The following is a 17,478-nucleotide window of genomic DNA, read 5'->3' on the forward strand; positions in this document are numbered from 1 at the left end:
GTTCCACGAGCGATAATCGGAGCTGACTTCCTCGCCAAGTACGGCATCATCGTCGACTTGAAAAGGCGCCGACTGACCGATGCACAGACAACGCAGTCACGCCAAGTCGGCATCGAAACGGGTCATTCACTAGGGTTGCGGGTCGTATCTCGCCCCACAGAGTATGAGGAGCTGTTGGCTCAGTTCGACGATATCACTCGCCCCGAAAAGTCGACCACCACCAAGAAGCACTCGGTGACACACCACATCGAAACCCGAGGGCCACCAACAGTTGCCAAACCCAGAAGGCTAGCTCCGGACAAACTAAAAATTGCCAAAGCAGAGTTCGCCCAGATGCAGAGAGACGGGACATGCCGGCCATCCAGCAGCAGTTGGGCCAGCCCACTCCATCTGGTGCAGAAAAAAACTGGCGAGTGGCGCCCATGCGGAGACTTCAGGCAGTTGAACGCATGCACGGTACCAGACAGGTACCCAATCCCAAACATGGCGGACTTTAATCATAATCTGATGAACACCTGTTTGTACTCGGTTATAGACCTGGTGAAGGCGTTCCACCAGATTCCAGTGGAGCCACGAGACGTCATAAAAACTGCGATAACCACACCATTCGGCCTATTCGAATTCCCGTGCATGACGTTTGGCCTAAGGAACGCAGCGCAAACATTTCAACGATTCATGGACGAAGTTCTCAGAGGCCTGGATTTCTGTTTTATTTACATCGACGACATACTCGTGGCATCACAGAACCCAGCCCAGCACAAAGAGCACTTGAGGCAAGTCTTCGGAAGACTCCAGGCTTATGGAGTAAGAATTAATGCCAACAAATGCGAGCTGGGCAAACCAGAGGTGAAATTCCTGGGCCATCAGATTACGAAGAATGGAATTAAACCATCTCCGGAGAAGGTAGAAGCCATCAGAAGCTACCCCAAACCTCGGACAGTCCAGGACCTCAGGAGGTTCTTAGCCATGGTCAACTTTTATAGGAAGTTCATTCCCCACGCGACGGAGAACCAAAGACTGATGAACGACCTCCTGAAAAATTCGAAGAAAAACGACAAAACCCCGGTAGCTTGGACTTCCCTCACTAATGAAGCATTCCAAAAAACCAAGACCCAGCTGGCAGACGCTACATTGCTGGTACACCCGGACCCGGAAGCGCCACTCTCAATCGCAGTCGATGCTTCAGATAGCACTGTCGGAGCAGTACTCCAACAACGCCAAGACGGCGTCTGGAAGCCACTCGCCTTTTACTCGAAAAAGTTGACAGACGCCCAAACCAAATACAGCACGTACGACAGGGAGCTAACCGCCATATTCCAGGGCATTAAACATTTTAAAGTAATGCTCGAAGGCCGCAAGTTTGTGGTATTTACCGACCATAAGCCACTGCAGTTTATCTTCAAAAAGAAAGCCGACCAAGGTACCATGCGTCAAATTCGGCAGGCTTACTTCATCAGCCAGTTCACCACGGATATACAGCACGTGGCTGGAGAAGAGAACGTAGTGGCAGATGCCTTGTCTCGCCTGGAGGCGATCGCCTGTCCCAATAGCATCAATTACGAAGAACTGGCAAAAGCTCAGCTCGACGACGCCAACCTAGAGAAGCTGAGGAAGAACACCGCAAGCGGCTTACAGTGGCGCAGGATACCTGAACCGGAGAGCAATATGGAAATCTGGTGCGATATATCAACGGGCAGACCTCGCCCTTACATTCCAGAACGCTTCAGGCGTCAAGTATTCGACGGAATACACGGATTGGCCCATCCAGGAACCCGCGCATCAGTCGACATGGTACGGAGAAGGTTTATATGGCCCAGTATTTCAAAAGACGTTAGGCATTGGGCAAAAACGTGCATTACATGCCAACGCACTAAAGTCAGCCGTCACACTCGGGCAGGGATCACCGAGTACGACCTGCCGAGCGACCGTTTCGCATTTGTCCATATGGACATAGTGGGGCCACTCCCGCTGTCGCAAGGGTTCTCATATTGCCTAACCGTAATAGACCGTTTCACCCGTTGGCCGGAAGCAATACCAATCGCCGACATACGGGCAGAGACAGTCGGCAAAGCCTTCTACGGAGGCTGGATCGCCAGATTCGGAGTCCCCCAGGAAGTCAAAACCGATCAAGGGCGCCAATTCGAATCAGAGTTATTCGCCGAGCTGACGAAAATCCTAGGCACCCGGCGACAAAGAACCACACCGTATAGACCTCAAGCCAACGGGATGATTGAGAGATGGCACCGTTCATTGAAATCCGCTATCATGGCTCAGGCAACCGACAATTGGGTCGATGCGCTCCCGACAACACTACTGGGACTCCGAGCCGCACTGAAGGAAGACGTTAAGGCCTCGGCAGCAGAGATGGTGTACGGGACACCCCTGGTGTTACCGGGAGAGATGTTCTCCACAAATAGGGCAATAACCGAACACCAATTCGTGAATAGAATCCGCCGGCAAATGGAAGAACTTCGACCGTCCCCGGTAAAAAGGCACGGGACAGAAAGGACCTTCGTACCGCAAAAGCTGCAGTCGTGCACGCACATATTCCTGCGCCACGACGCAGCACGAACAGGTTTCCAGCCCCCGTACCAAGGACCTTTCGAAGTTGTAAAAAGAAACGGCAACATTTGGACTATCAGGAAGAAGGGAAAGGAAGTGAACGTGGCAATGGACCGAGTTAAGCCAGCATACTTAGAACTGGCGCTATCACCTGGACCACCCCCGACCTCGTCGGAGCAATCACCATCACCTCCAGAGCAATCTCTACCACCGTCAGTACCAATGCCTACATCATCGACGACCCGCACTGGAAGAACCACGCAAATTCCTGCTCGATTTAGGGACTAGTAATTAAGCACTCGCATATGTATTAGTATCTACCCCAATTATGATGACATGTTAGCTTCTCATGAAATGCCCATAGCCACACGGAAGTTTCAGGAATGCATTTCTACCTAGAATAATCAGTTATTCAAATATTGTTATAGTTTAATGCTTTAATTGCAATAGCCTTAGATGATTGTGTTCTTGTCTATCTATGTATTCCGATTTTTTTTTCCTTACCATATGTAATGGGTATATTATTATTTTTGTGTGCCTAGCGTGGAGTCGCTGCTATTAGATCTCATTCCGTGTGTACATTAGACTGTCAGTCTTTATAACTAATGGTGGCTGTTATGAATTGTACGATCCTCCACATACGCCGTAGCTCCGGGAAGCGAAATTCCAAAACCTTTATTCCTTACTGTTCTATGTTTACCTTTCCGTGGAAAGTATGGGTATTCGATTTACTTATGTTGTACTGATGTGTATTTTAGTTTACTTATGTTGTACTGATGTGTATTCGATATACTTATGTTGTACTGATGTGTATTTTAGTTTACTTATGTTGTACTGATGTGTACTTTAGTTTACTTATGTTGTACTGATGTGTATTCGATTTACTTATGTTGTATTGATGTGTATTTTAGTTTACTTATGTGTGTACATTCGTGGTCCACATGCATTTTTTTGATATACTTGTGTGATACCAAGAGAAAGGACACGAGAGAGGTCGGAAGTAACTGTAATATTATTTTGCTTCTGTAACTGTAAGACATTATTTCGTCTGTAACGCTGGGGTACCAGCTAAGTGGTATCGCCAAGGCTAAGGGGGGAGTATTGTGGCAACCCCAAAGGCTGGCCGTAAACGGAGGTGTTTTCGCCCCGAGGGCGGTCAGCGCGCGACGGGAAGCTATCTCTTCCCTTCGGACCTCGCAACCGACAACACCTCTCTCGTCTCCCACACTCGCTGTACCTGAACCAATAAACATGGTTTCCCGAAGCCGAACACCGCGTTTCAATCAATCGCCTGCTCTCCATAGTACAATGGTTATTGTATGTACGAAGAGGTTTCTTCGAAGATGTGATCTAGTTGAACTCTAGAGGCTCACTCTGCCGGTGGAGGTTGCTGCGTTGCTTTATAAACGTTTTGGGTTGAAGTGTGTCGTGTGCACATCTTTTGTTCTTGGTACTCGCGCTGCCCTAGTTATGCTGCGAGCGTGGTTTTATGGGTTCATACGCCTGGACGTAGTTCGTGGTTTTTATGGGTTCAGTGTGTTCTTCCTTTGTTTCCCAGATACGTGTATAGAAACACGTGTCGACCTTTTGACGAGGCGAGCGTGTGCCATGCGTTAATGACTTTCCTGGATATGTGTCGCAGTGACCTGATGAGATCATTTCAGTTGTACTATATGCCTACAGTATTGTCGTGTACTTGCAATATGAATGCATACACGTGCATTCGTAGCTACGCGTCAGAATACAAGTCAGCAAAAATGTTTCGGCGTTTATCGAAAGAAAAATTATGCAAAATCGCGTTGTTGTTGGAAGAAGAAGCTCAAGAAGGCAATAAAAAAGCACGGAGGCGTTTTGATGTGCATCCCATGTTAAAAAATAGAAAAACCGAAGGAGAGTTTTGGACACTGTATAAGAAGCTTGGGGATGATGGACAAAATTTTTTTTAATATTTCCGTAAAAAAATTAATTTTTTTTTAAATATTTGCGCCAAAACCATGTCGAAAGATTGAACAGCTGTCAACTGTCACTATCGATAATTGGTCCAAAACAGCAAAGCGGCAGACTCATGGCATGTAATTCGCGTGTATATTTCCACGAAGGCCAAAAGAACGGATACGATACGTTGACGGATGTTGCTGTAAGGTATGAACAGGAAATGTCGGGTACTGCTGTAAGCCTGCCGTGGCGTAAACGTGACGGTTGGTATGAATATACCCATACAAAATGTACCAAAGAATACTTTTCGTACGACTGGATACCTGCTGAAGTCGTTACGTGCTGACTAGGTATGAACAGACCTTATATCGTTCTCTTCTTGTGTAAAAAGTAATTTTAATTTTATAAACTTCATATAATTCTATGATAAATATGAAGCTGCCCGTATTCATCTATTAGGTGGGTTGATCAACTTACCTTGATGGTTTTTCAAATAGTTTAATCATTTTGATGGGCCTGAAATTGAGAATTATATGGTGATATTTATCGCTTTAGGGCTGAAAAGTATGTGTCAAAACAACTGTCAAAAGTTTTGCAATTCCACGTGTCTCTTGGCCGCGAAAATTAGACTGGCATCCAAAGCAAAGAGATGAAAAGGGCTTGCGTGGTGGTGTTGGGTGAGCTGGGGCGAAGTCCTCGCACCCGATACCACGCATTATCGATGGCTCAATTCATGGAAGTGCATCTCATCGGCTACAAAGGAGGCGCCGATCCTTCCCATCCTAACATTAAAATATCGCATCTAAGAACCTACCCAAATACAGCTTGCCCTCCATTGCTCAACTATTTATTGAAGAGCATATGGCAAACTATTAGTTTATTTTTGTTTATGATTTCCGAGAATCGTTATGACTTTGTACTGTGTCAAAATCCTCCTGCCATACCTACCTTATTCGTTTGCTGGATTTATTGCCTTTTCTCCAGAGCCAAATTTGTCATAGATTGGCATAACTATGGTCACAGTATTATGGCATTGGCGCATAGTAAAGAGAGTAAGATCGTCAAATTGGCTTCCTCTATAGAATATTATCTCGGTCGCAAAGCGGATTATAATTTCTGCGTTTCGGAAGCTATGAAGAATGATCTTTTACAAAGTCAAAATATACAGTAAGTGACAGAAGTTAACCGTTGGGAAATATTATCAAAATACAACTAAAGTCGTTTGTTTTAGGTGTAAATTACTCTACGATTGTCCATCGGAGTCATTTAGATCTATTACCGATGAAGAAAAACATCTTTTCCTTACAAGACTAGGCGTTAATTACACAGTTTTTGCCGATGACCTACAATTGGAAAATTCAAAACGAAGTGATAAAATTAAAGAAGTGACAATTTTGACGGAAAAAAATTCTGAAAATATAGTTTCACTTCGTCATCAAAGACCTGGAATTTTATTCAGTAGTACCAGTTGGACGGCTGATGAAGATTTTAAAATTCTATTACAGGCATTAGAAGGTATCTAACTAAAATTTTTAGATTTTTAGATAATTTTAGCAAGTTAATGGACATATCATATATTTCATTACTAGATTATGACTTTTCATCTATGAAAAATGCTCAACTACCTAATCTCATTTGTGTTATAACTGGAAAGGGACCAATGAAAGATGATTACATACAGCAGATAAACGAAAAGAGATTTAGAAACGTGAAAATCATCACGCCTTGGCTGGAAATTAACGATTATCCCCGTATGGTGGCGTGCGCTGATTTAGGAGTTTGTTTGCATACGAGTTCTTCGGGTCTCGACTTGCCTATGAAAATAGTTGATATGTTTGGATCGGGCTTACCAGTGTGCGCTTACAAATATCCATGGTAAGCATATCTTTTTTTGAGTCAGTTTTAAAATCACTGCATGAAAAAGTATACAATGTATGTATGTTTTTTTATTTTGTAGTTTAACTGAATTGGTCAAAGAAGGTGAAAATGGTTGCATGTTTGAAAACAGTGAACAATTGGCAGGTCAATTGAAAACCTGGTTTGAAAATTTTCCAAATAATTCCGAACAAAATAAGGTGATAATGAAGTATAGAAATAACTTGAAGACATTCCAAAAACTACAGTGGGACTCGAATTGGAACAATCGAGCAAAACCCATATTCACTTGAATATAAAATATTTATTATGTATTAACATAAGTTGTATAGAAATATACATATAATATACTTTGCTAAATAAAAATTGATCTCAACAGTTAAAAATTGTAATTATTTATATTCCGGTGGGGTACTTCCTGCATGTGATACATATATCATGAAAAATCAGACGTCTTTAAGGCAGAAAGAAAAGAACAATATCAGCTTTCACATTTATTGGAAAATTCCTCTTTTTTTTACATAAAATAAATGTTATCTTTAAACCTTACAAACTAAAACGTAAAGTAATACCTGTACATCAACGATCCTCTTACAGTCAAATAATCATCTCGTACAAAAGATCTTTTACAGCATACGTAACTCTACACAAAACAAACTTAATTCAAAACAATCAAACAATGCACAGGAAGAATACTGAATTACAATCTGTACAAGGGAAAAAAATCATGATTTTCATCGCATTTGACGACACAACGAATAAGCTGTGATAATAATGGGTATCAACTGGTTAAAAATTTGAGGGATTTCATTCATCTCTAGTATTCTTCTGACGCTTTCTCTGATTGCACACCAGTGAAGAGTGGATAAAATTAAAATATGAACGTGAATAAATCTGAAATAGCATTTCGTCAACAATCTCGTGCGCTCGAAGAGAGACATAAAACAGTTTGTTAAAATTTAGATAAAAATATCGATTTGAACTTATTACATAGATAGTTGGGAGAAGGCGTTAAACTAATAACTTTTCTATTTCTTGCTGTATGGTCTGTATCTGTGGCTTGAGTTGTGACCCGTCACTGGAAGTGATGGAGCAGGCGATGACCGGCCTGGTGACTCCACACGCCCTGCCCAGGGCTTGCTTGGATCGGACGAACACGTACGGCACATTCTTGTCCTCGCAGAGCAGCGGCAAATGCAGCAGAATCTCGAGGGGCTCCGCGTCGGCCGCCATCACGATGAACTCGGAGAGGCCGCGATTCAGCGTCTTGGTGGTCTCGTTGGCGCCCTTTCGCAGCTGCTTGTAGTTCACCGCCTGCTGAGTGAGGTTAAGTATCTTCGAGGTGAGAGTCGCGTCGGCCAGCGGGTACGCCTTTGCGTTTACTTCTTCGGTCTGAAACAGGGGTGAGTGAGGACGCGTTAGTCTTACGGAGAAGCGATATCCTCGTCAAATGTGGCGTAAAACACGTCTAAATTAGATACGTTACCATGTCGGCGGCGTGTTGCTGTCAATATATGAACGCACGTGGGTCAACGCTCAACGCCGCAACTCTAGCTGTGGCGTCTCGTTGTCCCTGTTCGCCGCCACCTTCTAATTCAAGGATTTCTATTCCAACTAGGGTTTCTGATTTCCCGGGACACGGGACGGAGCCCGGCATCGTTCCCGGGATTTCCGGGATCCCGGGACATATGTAAAAAAACTTTTTTTTTGAATTTAATAATTTTTTTATTAATAAAAAAGTAAACAATACATAATATATGTATCTATTAACTGGAAAAAATATAATTATAAAAGTAAACTTATTTAAAGTAGCTTCTTAAGAATACTAAAATATTTAAATGAGAATTCGAAAGCCTATTTATAGATTTGGTACCAAAATTTCCAGCATTGGAAAAAACTCTCAGTTTCGGTCGAAGTTGGTTTTATTGTTAAAAGGGACGTAAATATTTTTTTTAAATTATCGGTTTATTCTCCTGTCAGCGTGTATATTTTAATTTCTTTTTCAAAGTCGAGGCTATTTTTATTTACGTTATTTTGTATATTCGTCTTTGATAACTCCTTATTTAATTCTTCATTCATCGTCAAACACACAATTGTTTCATCTTCATCCGATTCTAAAAGAGTTTCTTCCAATGTGGAATCGTCAATACAAGAAGGATATACTACTCGCTTCATAATAGTTTTACCGTAGGATATACATTCGCTTTTATTACAACATTTAAAGAATGTTTTGTTCGGTATTAAATCAGAATTATTTAAAATTTGTGTTAAAAAAATCAGTTTTAGGCTTCTTCTTTCTTCGATTTTAATTTTTGAGAATATTTTACGATTTTTTGTGTATTTGATTTATTATTTCCCTTCATGTAGTCGTGAAAATATTGTATGTTTTCAAGATTTTTTTAAATCCAATTTCCGGGATTAGAGATAAAAATTCCCGGGACACGGGACAACAAAAATTCCGCAAATTCCGGGGAATGTCTGTCCCGGGTCGACCCGGGTGAGAAACTCTAATTCCAACTAACAAATTGAAATATTCAAAGCCTTTTCATTTGAATGTGTGGTGACAAATTTAATATTACACGGAGTGAAAAACGCAGTGGGGAGTAGTGACAGAAGTACATAGTTTATTATTCACATTACAACCAACGGTGTGTGTGGATAGTTTTTAAAAATAGTTTAACGATCTAACAATTTAAATAAAATCAAACACGTGTTGGTGAGATGACGCGTAGTAATCCACCAACCTGTTATACTAAATATTGTGGCGGCTCGCCATACGACATGGTCAAGTTTGGTCACCTTCCTGCGAGTGGGGACCAACTCGGCTGTGTTCGGAGTGGCTACATTTACACTACCGATATCTACACCCGATCCACCCGATATTTAGGAATTTTTCCATATCCAATTCCCATATTGCAACCTGTGGTTGCTATTTAGCAACTGGTTATGGAAAAATTCCTAAATATCGGGTGGATCGGGTGTAGATATCGGTAGTGTAAACGTAGCCAATGGCTACCTCACTCTGCCTTCAGCTATCATAATAAAAGCACGTGCATCAACATGCCAGTCGTCTCATTCGTTCATTCCCCATAATATGTATTAAACGCAGTGAGATCTATTGATCAATTAGTCACAAGACTTACAGGTCTGCTATCGAGATTTGGCGCGAACAAATACGCTTGTGTAGGGTCAGTGAATATGTGTATAGCACTCCTTCACACTGCATTCAATAATAAAAAGACGCTCTCTCCCTTTCGCGCGTTGCTGTGTGAGTACGAGAATGCACCAACTCTCAATAACAGACCTGTAATTAACTAATACGTGCAGCTCGATCATACACAGACCGTTAACTACCGACGAGTGCTGGATACTCACCGATGACTAATCTTCACATTACAGAAATATTTCCATGATATGAAATGCTTGAGATCGAAATGTATCGGATTTTACATTAATAATGTGTCAAAATAAAAGACCAGGTTGGTGAAAAAGGAAGAAAGGGACAAGTTAGATGCTATGCTGCTCATTTCATAGACCGCAAGATGGACAGGAACATCTCCATTTTCAAAAAACTTGCGGTCATTGGAACGTTAGAGGAAAGGTGAGCAGGAGAACGGTCTATATAGAAGATGGTTAAATCAAATTAAAGAACTGACGGGACCATCCCTAAACACATCTTTCAACTTGGTATAGGACCGGAAGGCAGGGACGTCATTTCAGATTTTTCCATGGGTGGGGGGGGGGGGGGGGGCAAAATTTGGCAAATTTGTGGATTATTTTTTATTAAACTTTTTTTTTAGAAAAAGCTTCTGATTGACATTCCAAACTTGTTGTAGTTTTGCTGGTCTAAGGCTTCAGTAAAGAATAATCGATTTGATTACGTTTTATAGTATGTTATCAAATAATATGTATTTTCTCGGTCTCCCTCACGGGACTGAATGTGAAACGCCCGAAAACGCAAAGATCGAAAATCGAAAGATCTTAAGTCGACAGATCAAAAAAAAGGGTGCATGGTAAACGGTACTATGTATATATAATATATATGAGTGGCATGCGGTGAAATTATCTCTCTTTTTGTCATACAGCCTTGTTTAATGTGCGCTCGCAGAATATTGCGAAGAAGTTTGCTATTGATTGATGGTACTCCTATTCACTATTGATCGATGGTTCTGCTTCTGCTCACTATTATTGATTTCTAGAATCGGTATAAGTATAATCGGTTAAGTTGGCAGCGTCAGCACGAACGGCTGTCAGTGTGATCCGCAAGTGACAGCATGGCAGTGCTGCGTTCCTATTATTGGTTATGTGCGTTGCCTGGAGATGTGGGTGGTGTAGGTGGATCGTCTCCAGGATCGCTGGGGGCAGCAGCTGAACCTAAAGGCGGCCTACTTACTCTTGGACCACATCTGTTGGCCAGATATACTGTACTTTATTCGAGAGCTTTTTATTATATATACTTTTAAATGTTGATATTAAAATTTGAGTCGACATTTTACTTTCGTTATTTAGTTCTCGGATCAAAAGCAAGTTGGTGGATGGGCTTCTAGAGATCTGATCACCGCCCCAGCCGTATTTGACAGAAGTGAAAAATCGTACATATGTGTATTCAACGAATACTCAATCAAAATATGGAAAAGTACTGTGGAAAATTTGGACAAAGTCAAAAAGATAAAGGTTATTATTTTCATTAATTTTATATACATGTATAATATGTTCTTATCGAACGAAATTAAATGAAATATATTTTTACTGGTTGCAGTTCAATCAACCTGTGGTAAAATTAATAAGTGATGTAGACAACAGTACAGTGCTCGTCTTTAAGGATGGAAGCTGTGCTTCACTTTCTTATGCGAAGTTGGCCAAAAAAAATCTTGAAGCGGTGTCAATTTTGGAAAAAGATGAAGTGATCACGAGTGCTGAAATTTATAAAGCAACCGATGAAAAATTCGTTTGCTATTTGACTAAAACGTGCGGACAGTATTGTATAATTGCATGTCAGCTCAATACTGATATACATACTGTGATGCCCGAAACGGCTAGACGAATTTATGCCAAGCGACCAGACTTGCCCAATGCAAAAGTTATCGGAATCACAATATCAGCCAAGGCTGATGTTCCACAGGTTCATATAATGTGTAAGATTCCAACTTCATTCTTTACATATATATATATATATATATATATATATATATATATATATATATATATATATATATATATATATATATATATACTTCCGAAACGTTTTTAGATATGAAAAATGTTATTTTTTTAATTCTAGGGTCTGATGGAAGATTATTTGCTATTGATCTTGTCAAGGGGGAATCTAATCTTGTTGGTCATGTTCCATATGTGAACAATGACGTTGAGGTTAGTCTCGTGTGGATCGGCGATAATCATATAGCCATGTATGGGGCTGACTTAGCACAAGAAGGAGCTGTCCTCATAGTGTTTAATGTACTCTTCGGTGTTGTAACTTACAGATATCCCCTTAAATTATACTGTGCTGGGGCTCGAGTGTGGTGTTTACCTGATAATTTAATACTGGAATCAAATCAGCATTTGGCGGTTGTACCATATGTATTATCATCGCATAGAAATGTATTGTCATTGATTGGATCCAGTAGAAAGGATAAAGAGTTGGACATCATATCTAACGTTGATTGGGGAAAAGGAAAGATTTTATGGAATCTGAAAGAGCAGTGGAATAGTTTTGCGAAAAAGGGTGTATCTGAAAGAGATACGTGCATGGAATTATTTCCGCCATTGATGAAAAATGATAATATTAAAGGAATTAAAAAAGCACTAAACGAATTTACAGACATACCTGAAAATCTAATCGTCGATTTATTACTATACACCATGACAAAATTTCATATAAAATATGAAAACTCGTCTGAAGAATTGATTGAAATTTTCAGCAAGAATTCAGATTTTAGAGATTTAATTAACTCGATACTAGATATATCATTCGTGCTGGATAGTATGATACCTTACTTGCGAAATAATTTTAGTATTGAATATACTATTATGCTTTTGATTTATCTTAATTACTTGCTTTGTGATCAAACTGAAGACACAAACTTTACTTTAAAGTATGAAGAAAAGCTTTTATTGTGGAGTTCTTGTTTAATAGATTCACACTTTCAAGAAATTTTACTCTCTAATGACGATAAATGCTTAAAAGTTCTTGAAACACTCGAATCTACTGTGGAAGAACTTATCAACGAAGTAGGCAGCGTAGAAAGTGTGTTGCCTGCTCTAAATTCATTGAATTCCACGGGTTTAGATACCAATATAAATATTGATGGTATGTTGTATTACATAGAGGAAATTAAATTGTATTAATAAATCTTTTATTATATAAATGAATGATATTGAATACACATTGGCCACAGTGTCATATTGGGGTGACCTGTAAAGACACTGTGGTATACTTGTATATTAAAAATAAATGTGAGAATAAAATATAAAAAAAACAAATGGTTTTTAGATTGTATTTTTTTATTTTAAAAATAATTGAATATTATTTATTAGCAGTTCTTGCATATTGTACTACCATAGGTTTATTTTTCAATATAAAGCCATTGGTTTCATTCAATGCTTTTTCTGATGCTTCAGTGCTAGGTAAGGTAACAAAGGCTTGCCCTTTCATTCGTCCTTCTTGCATGACTCTCACGTCGAATGAATTTTTCTCTTGGATACTGTCGGAACATATGTAACGTTGGTAAATACCTTCAATATCTTTCGAAGTAACGTCTTTAGATAAATTTTTGATATACAGTCTCATTGAAGGAGTTCCAGGATTATAATTTTTGAAAACCGGAAGTGAGTTCATGTCTTTTGCAGGTATTTTATTACTAAGAAGTTCCTTTGTCGATATCACATACTTTGGATCCAAAGTGTTTTCATCGGCTTTAATTGGCTCTTCTTCGGACTTTTCTACAACATCCATTTTACCTATAGTACCAACTACTTCACACACATCTGATGTTAAGTTAGATTCTTCCAATGCTGAATTGACCTTGATTTCAATTTTATTTATTTTAGGCAACACGGCTTCATCAAAAACTTCACTAACCACAATTTTCCTACCTTCTCCATTTTTGCGAGTCATTATTGACAGCATATTTTTCAATTTTATTTTTTTATTAATCTTTTTTAGATTGGATCTTCTTTTTAAAGGTAAAATTAATGGTATATCATTCACTGCTTTGTGATCATCCTCACAAGACATTTCAGATTCTTCAGAAGACAATTGAGATGATATTTTTTCAGTATTCGGTTGATTCTTCGGCAAATCTATACCGATATCGCATATACAACTATGTATGTAATTTTTGACATTTTCACTGACCATGGTAAACGGTGGGTTCAAACCCATTTTGTTCATCAAATGGAGGGTTTGCGTATAAAAAGGAGTATTCTGTGCCAGTGAATACATTATATTGAATAATATATGTGAAGTCGCCGTAGGATATTTGTAAGATATATTTGGAGGTGGAGGTTGTGTAAATTCAAAAGAACTGTTTGTACTGTTGATTTTGTCTATAAATTCTTTTATGTGGTTCAAATTTGAATATTTTTCATCGGTTAATTTATTTGAATTCGACTGTGGAACATTTTTATCGTTGGCGAACTCTACGGTTAATCGTTTTCCAAGCACTTCTAATTGATGTAATCTACGCAATGCACGATCCGCTGCTTCCCTCGACTCGAAAGACGCAAAGGCTGTGTGGCTTCGTGGGTTTATGAACCATACTTTATGGGCCCCAAAGTATTTGAGAAAGTCTTCTCTTTCAGATGTCTCTAAATCGCCGCACAGATGCCTGATTAAAAGAGTATTTGACATGGTATTCTTATTATAACACAAGATGTGACATTGAATGATATAAATAATAATATTTTAGAATTGGTAAAAATAAGTGAGGTTATAGAAGACACTGTCAAAACAATCTTTGCCAATATATACAAAGTGCTGCCAGCAAGAAAAATTTTTAAGCAATGTTGCCAGCAATATTACTTGATAACTATCAAGTAGTTTTTCTATTTTCGTCTATTTTGAGTTGTTAATTCTTTTCGGTTTTCTTTGTTTTTTTTTTATTATCTTATTTAATGTTTTTATTTCTATATTATTGTATGATTATCAAACTTCCTAGGTCCATCGGCTTTGCTGCCTTTCCTAAGTATTCTTAGATAAATAAATATTGTCAGCATCATATGCGCAATATGTTTCTTAGCAATACGTGGCTCAATGATTGCCGCCAATTAGTTGTCGTTTTGTTATTGTCTAGATTTTGCGTTTACACCCATTGTATGATCAAGCATTATGAATTTGTGGCTGCTGCATGTCATATTACAAAATGACAAACATAAGAGAAGAATGTAAATAAAGTCTTGCCTAAATAAATGTGATTTGATGACTTACATCAATAAAATACAACTGACTAATTTATTAACTTTAAAATTTTTACGACAACGTCCAAAACCGATTACAAAGATTTAATCGAATCAAAAATTTAAAAAAATGACAATAATTAGAAAAATGATAAAAGTATAATATTAAGATTTTTGGCAACTGGTGACTCCTCAAGAGTGTGATATATTTATTTAGACTATCATACTCACTTTTCTTGTAATTTTATCTTGATTGCTCAATTTTTATGTTTCAAATAAATATATTTTTTTTATTATTTGTGGAGTCGCTTCAAAATTAATAACTTCGACTTTGACTTTTTTTATAATTCCACTTAGACTCCGATTCAGACTTCACTTAAAATGCTACGACTCCGTGACTCCAACTCTAACTTCACAGCCCTGTTAAATACAATTAAAAAATAAAGGGGCGCCAAATTAGATATTTGTCAAGGACGCCAAAACATTGATACAGCTCTGAACTAACCTATATCTCGTATTGTTCTAGATATGTGTATATAGAAAGACTAAAAGAATATGTAAAGATAAGTAATTATTTGTTTTTAATGTAAGTACATATGTATGTACGTATATGTTTTTGACTAATTTCAATAATGAAGCAAAAAAGCTTGCCTTGAGCGTCATTTATTTTTGCTACGCTGTTTGCCTACCTTACAAATAGTAAATGCAAATAAACTATCAAATCAGCTGAATGAAACATTATTGTATCGAATATTTAGATTTTAGTACACAAACTGTGATGGTCGCAATTTGAGCCATTAAGGCTGAGGCACTTCCGTGATTCTGACGAAAGAGGGGTACATCTGGCCGCCGCCACCGAGGGGTATATTTCACTTTCTTGGAAGAAATCGCACTCTAAGAGAGCGTTGGCATCGCTATTTCCACACATTTACAACAACTGGTACAGTCCACTACCAATAAATTAACCGTCAACGCGAAAAGGAGCCCGGCGCTGCCCAGTGCGCACGTTTTTAGCCGTGTTATGACAGGCAGCTCTAGCTGTCACCGCAGCTGTCATTTGTGTTGTGTTGTGTTTGACTGGCGTTGCCATGCCCGTTGAGGACGAATTGCTGTCCACTCGTCTGGGCCGACTCGAGATAGGCGTCGGAGGGCGCGCGCCCTCTCCAGGTGGCCCCCGAGACGAGAACCCCTTTCGAGGAGGGCGACGGCGCCCCCGGAGCCGCGCCAGTCGCCCCACTCGCAACACAGTCACCTTCAAGGGCAAGTGCACGGCCATCGACAGGCAGACATTAACCCACATTGTAGCGCCTCCCGATCCTTCAGATCCCAACAAACCCAAATCCATTAAACCCAGAGTGCACGATGCCAAGGTAGATCTGAAGCTGTCATCCGTCCATCGAGACTTTCACTCGCTCGTCTCAGATTGTAATCGTTTAAAGATTTCCGACGAGACCGTTCGCAATGTCAATGTCAAGGCCGACCACAATCCGTTCTGCGAGGACAGTTGGGAGAAGTCCAGGAGTGCACCGTCGTGCTCCCAACAGGCACTCAATCCTCCGTGCGATGTCACGATAGACGAGCTGGCGAGCTACTTTGAAACGTTTGTCCATATTCCTAAGAAGATGACCACCATGGCCGAAATGATGTATACGTAATAATGTTTTAATGGTGAACCTAATGTTTGTTTGGTTAACGTTTTTGGCACATCGATATATAGCCAGTTAAATTAGTGATGATATCCAACTGTTATTGTGACTTAGATAATATTTAAATATAGTTCAGGTTGTTGATTTTACTTAATTATATTATACTAAATCATTGAATCTCTTAAACGTTAAATTATAATAAAATGATAGAATAGATGTAAAATTATTGTTAATATTTGTTTTGCATGATGATTTTACTGTTGTTTATTTTTTCATATTTTAAAATTTTATTTAGAATTCTTATATTCCGAATTTGGCAGTCATTACTAAGTATACATAAAAGTTATATGTTTTGTAAAAATGTATTTTTCATTGATGTATAGGTATATTTCTCTTTTCTGAAGATCAATCTTTTGAAGTTTATGGTGCTATAGAAAAAAAATCATTTGTTCATATACATATATTTATATATAAATGTATCATTTTAAATCACAAGAAATTTGTTTTGTCGTAAGAACTATATTTATAAATTAATGTAAAAAAATTACCTGATTAATTTTAATAACTAATTTACTAAATGTAATGTTGAATGTTAAAAAATAAATAGAAAATGCAAAAATACATTTTTAAACAGTAAGAATGCTTGAATGTAAACTCAATTTAAGATGCTGTTGTAATTTTAGTGTTTTAAATAAAAAATTTTGTATGAAAAAGATTTTTATTTCATTGACATATTTCCATAAAATATAAAATTATTAGAGCGAAATACCAAAAAAATTTTTAATAATTCAGACGCATTGATCCCGAAATGTTTGTCTAATGAAAAATTTCAACATTTGTATTTGCATGCGTACGAAACTAAAAAAAAAAATTCCATTTCTCCTCTATTTTTTAAAGCTTAATTATACTTACCATGGTGCCATTCCAGGTTGCCCCAAGGCGACACCTATGGCCTAATTTATACATATGTATTATTGAGGTGACGAATACAGGGTAGGTGGTCAATTTGGTGAGGAACCGTTTCATTAATGAAATCAGATTAATTGGCAAACTCTGACAGGAA

General features: G+C 38.7%; 5 protein-coding genes across 5 annotated transcripts; 3 read left to right on the top strand and 2 right to left on the bottom strand.

Moving 5' to 3' along the window:
- Nucleotides 1-5,035: 5,035 nt before the first annotated feature.
- Nucleotides 5,036-6,754, top strand: Alg1 (ALG1, chitobiosyldiphosphodolichol beta-mannosyltransferase). Its single transcript, XM_077435763.1, has 4 exons — nucleotides 5,036-5,664; nucleotides 5,729-6,012; nucleotides 6,087-6,372; nucleotides 6,455-6,754. Exons 1-4 carry the CDS (start codon nucleotides 5,147-5,149, stop codon nucleotides 6,663-6,665), a joined length of 1,299 nt encoding a protein of 432 aa, XP_077291889.1. The 5' UTR covers nucleotides 5,036-5,146; the 3' UTR covers nucleotides 6,666-6,754.
- Nucleotides 6,659-7,964, bottom strand: hoip (NHP2-like protein 1 hoip). Its single transcript, XM_077435764.1, has 2 exons — nucleotides 7,859-7,964; nucleotides 6,659-7,764 (listed from the first exon to the last, which is right to left on the bottom strand). Exons 1-2 carry the CDS (start codon nucleotides 7,859-7,861, stop codon nucleotides 7,384-7,386), a joined length of 384 nt encoding a protein of 127 aa, XP_077291890.1. The 5' UTR covers nucleotides 7,862-7,964; the 3' UTR covers nucleotides 6,659-7,383.
- A 2,563-nt stretch (nucleotides 7,965-10,527) lies between these two features.
- Nucleotides 10,528-12,865, top strand: LOC143915564 (nucleolar protein 11). The gene is made up of 4 exons (XM_077436263.1): nucleotides 10,528-10,796; nucleotides 10,882-11,046; nucleotides 11,132-11,507; nucleotides 11,654-12,865. The coding sequence occupies exons 1-4, from the start codon at nucleotides 10,647-10,649 to the stop codon at nucleotides 12,718-12,720; spliced, it is 1,758 nt and encodes a 585-aa protein (XP_077292389.1). The 5' UTR covers nucleotides 10,528-10,646; the 3' UTR covers nucleotides 12,721-12,865.
- Nucleotides 12,866-12,889: 24 nt separating this feature from the next.
- Nucleotides 12,890-14,372, bottom strand: LOC143915565 (RNA-binding region-containing protein 3-like). Its single transcript, XM_077436264.1, has one exon. The coding sequence runs from the start codon at nucleotides 14,222-14,224 to the stop codon at nucleotides 12,899-12,901; it is 1,326 nt and encodes a 441-aa protein (XP_077292390.1). The 5' UTR covers nucleotides 14,225-14,372; the 3' UTR covers nucleotides 12,890-12,898.
- A 1,202-nt stretch (nucleotides 14,373-15,574) lies between these two features.
- LOC143915248 (uncharacterized) lies at nucleotides 15,575-17,269 on the top strand. The gene has a single exon (XM_077435802.1). The coding sequence runs from the start codon at nucleotides 15,858-15,860 to the stop codon at nucleotides 16,422-16,424; it is 567 nt and encodes a 188-aa protein (XP_077291928.1). The 5' UTR covers nucleotides 15,575-15,857; the 3' UTR covers nucleotides 16,425-17,269.
- Nucleotides 17,270-17,478: the final 209 nt, after the last annotated feature.

The sequence above is a fragment of the Arctopsyche grandis genome, chromosome 8, assembly GCF_051622035.1.
Source record: "Arctopsyche grandis isolate Sample6627 chromosome 8, ASM5162203v2, whole genome shotgun sequence".
Taxonomy (NCBI): domain Eukaryota; kingdom Metazoa; phylum Arthropoda; class Insecta; order Trichoptera; family Hydropsychidae; genus Arctopsyche; species Arctopsyche grandis.

What these genes read in the sequence shown, in the direction of transcription:
- LOC143915564 (XM_077436263.1), top strand. Translation starts at nt 10,647, where the DNA reads ATGGCAGTGCTGCGTTCCTATTATTGGTTATGTGCGTTGCCTGGAGAT. An exon ending in ATCTGTTGGCCAGATATACT is followed by an intron (nt 10,797 to 10,881) that starts GTACTTTATTCG and finishes TTCGTTATTTAG; the next exon opens with TTCTCGGATCAAAAGCAAGT. An exon ending in TCCACAGGTTCATATAATGT is followed by an intron (nt 11,508 to 11,653) that starts GTAAGATTCCAA and finishes TTTTAATTCTAG; the next exon opens with GGTCTGATGGAAGATTATTT.
- Alg1 (XM_077435763.1), top strand. Translation starts at nt 5,147, where the DNA reads ATGAAAAGGGCTTGCGTGGTGGTGTTGGGTGAGCTGGGGCGAAGTCCT. An exon ending in TTACAAAGTCAAAATATACA is followed by an intron (nt 5,665 to 5,728) that starts GTAAGTGACAGA and finishes CGTTTGTTTTAG; the next exon opens with GTGTAAATTACTCTACGATT. An exon ending in TGCGCTTACAAATATCCATG is followed by an intron (nt 6,373 to 6,454) that starts GTAAGCATATCT and finishes TTTATTTTGTAG; the next exon opens with TTTAACTGAATTGGTCAAAG.
- LOC143915565 (XM_077436264.1), bottom strand. Translation starts at nt 14,224, where the DNA reads ATGTCAAATACTCTTTTAATCAGGCATCTGTGCGGCGATTTAGAGACA.
- LOC143915248 (XM_077435802.1), top strand. Translation starts at nt 15,858, where the DNA reads ATGCCCGTTGAGGACGAATTGCTGTCCACTCGTCTGGGCCGACTCGAG.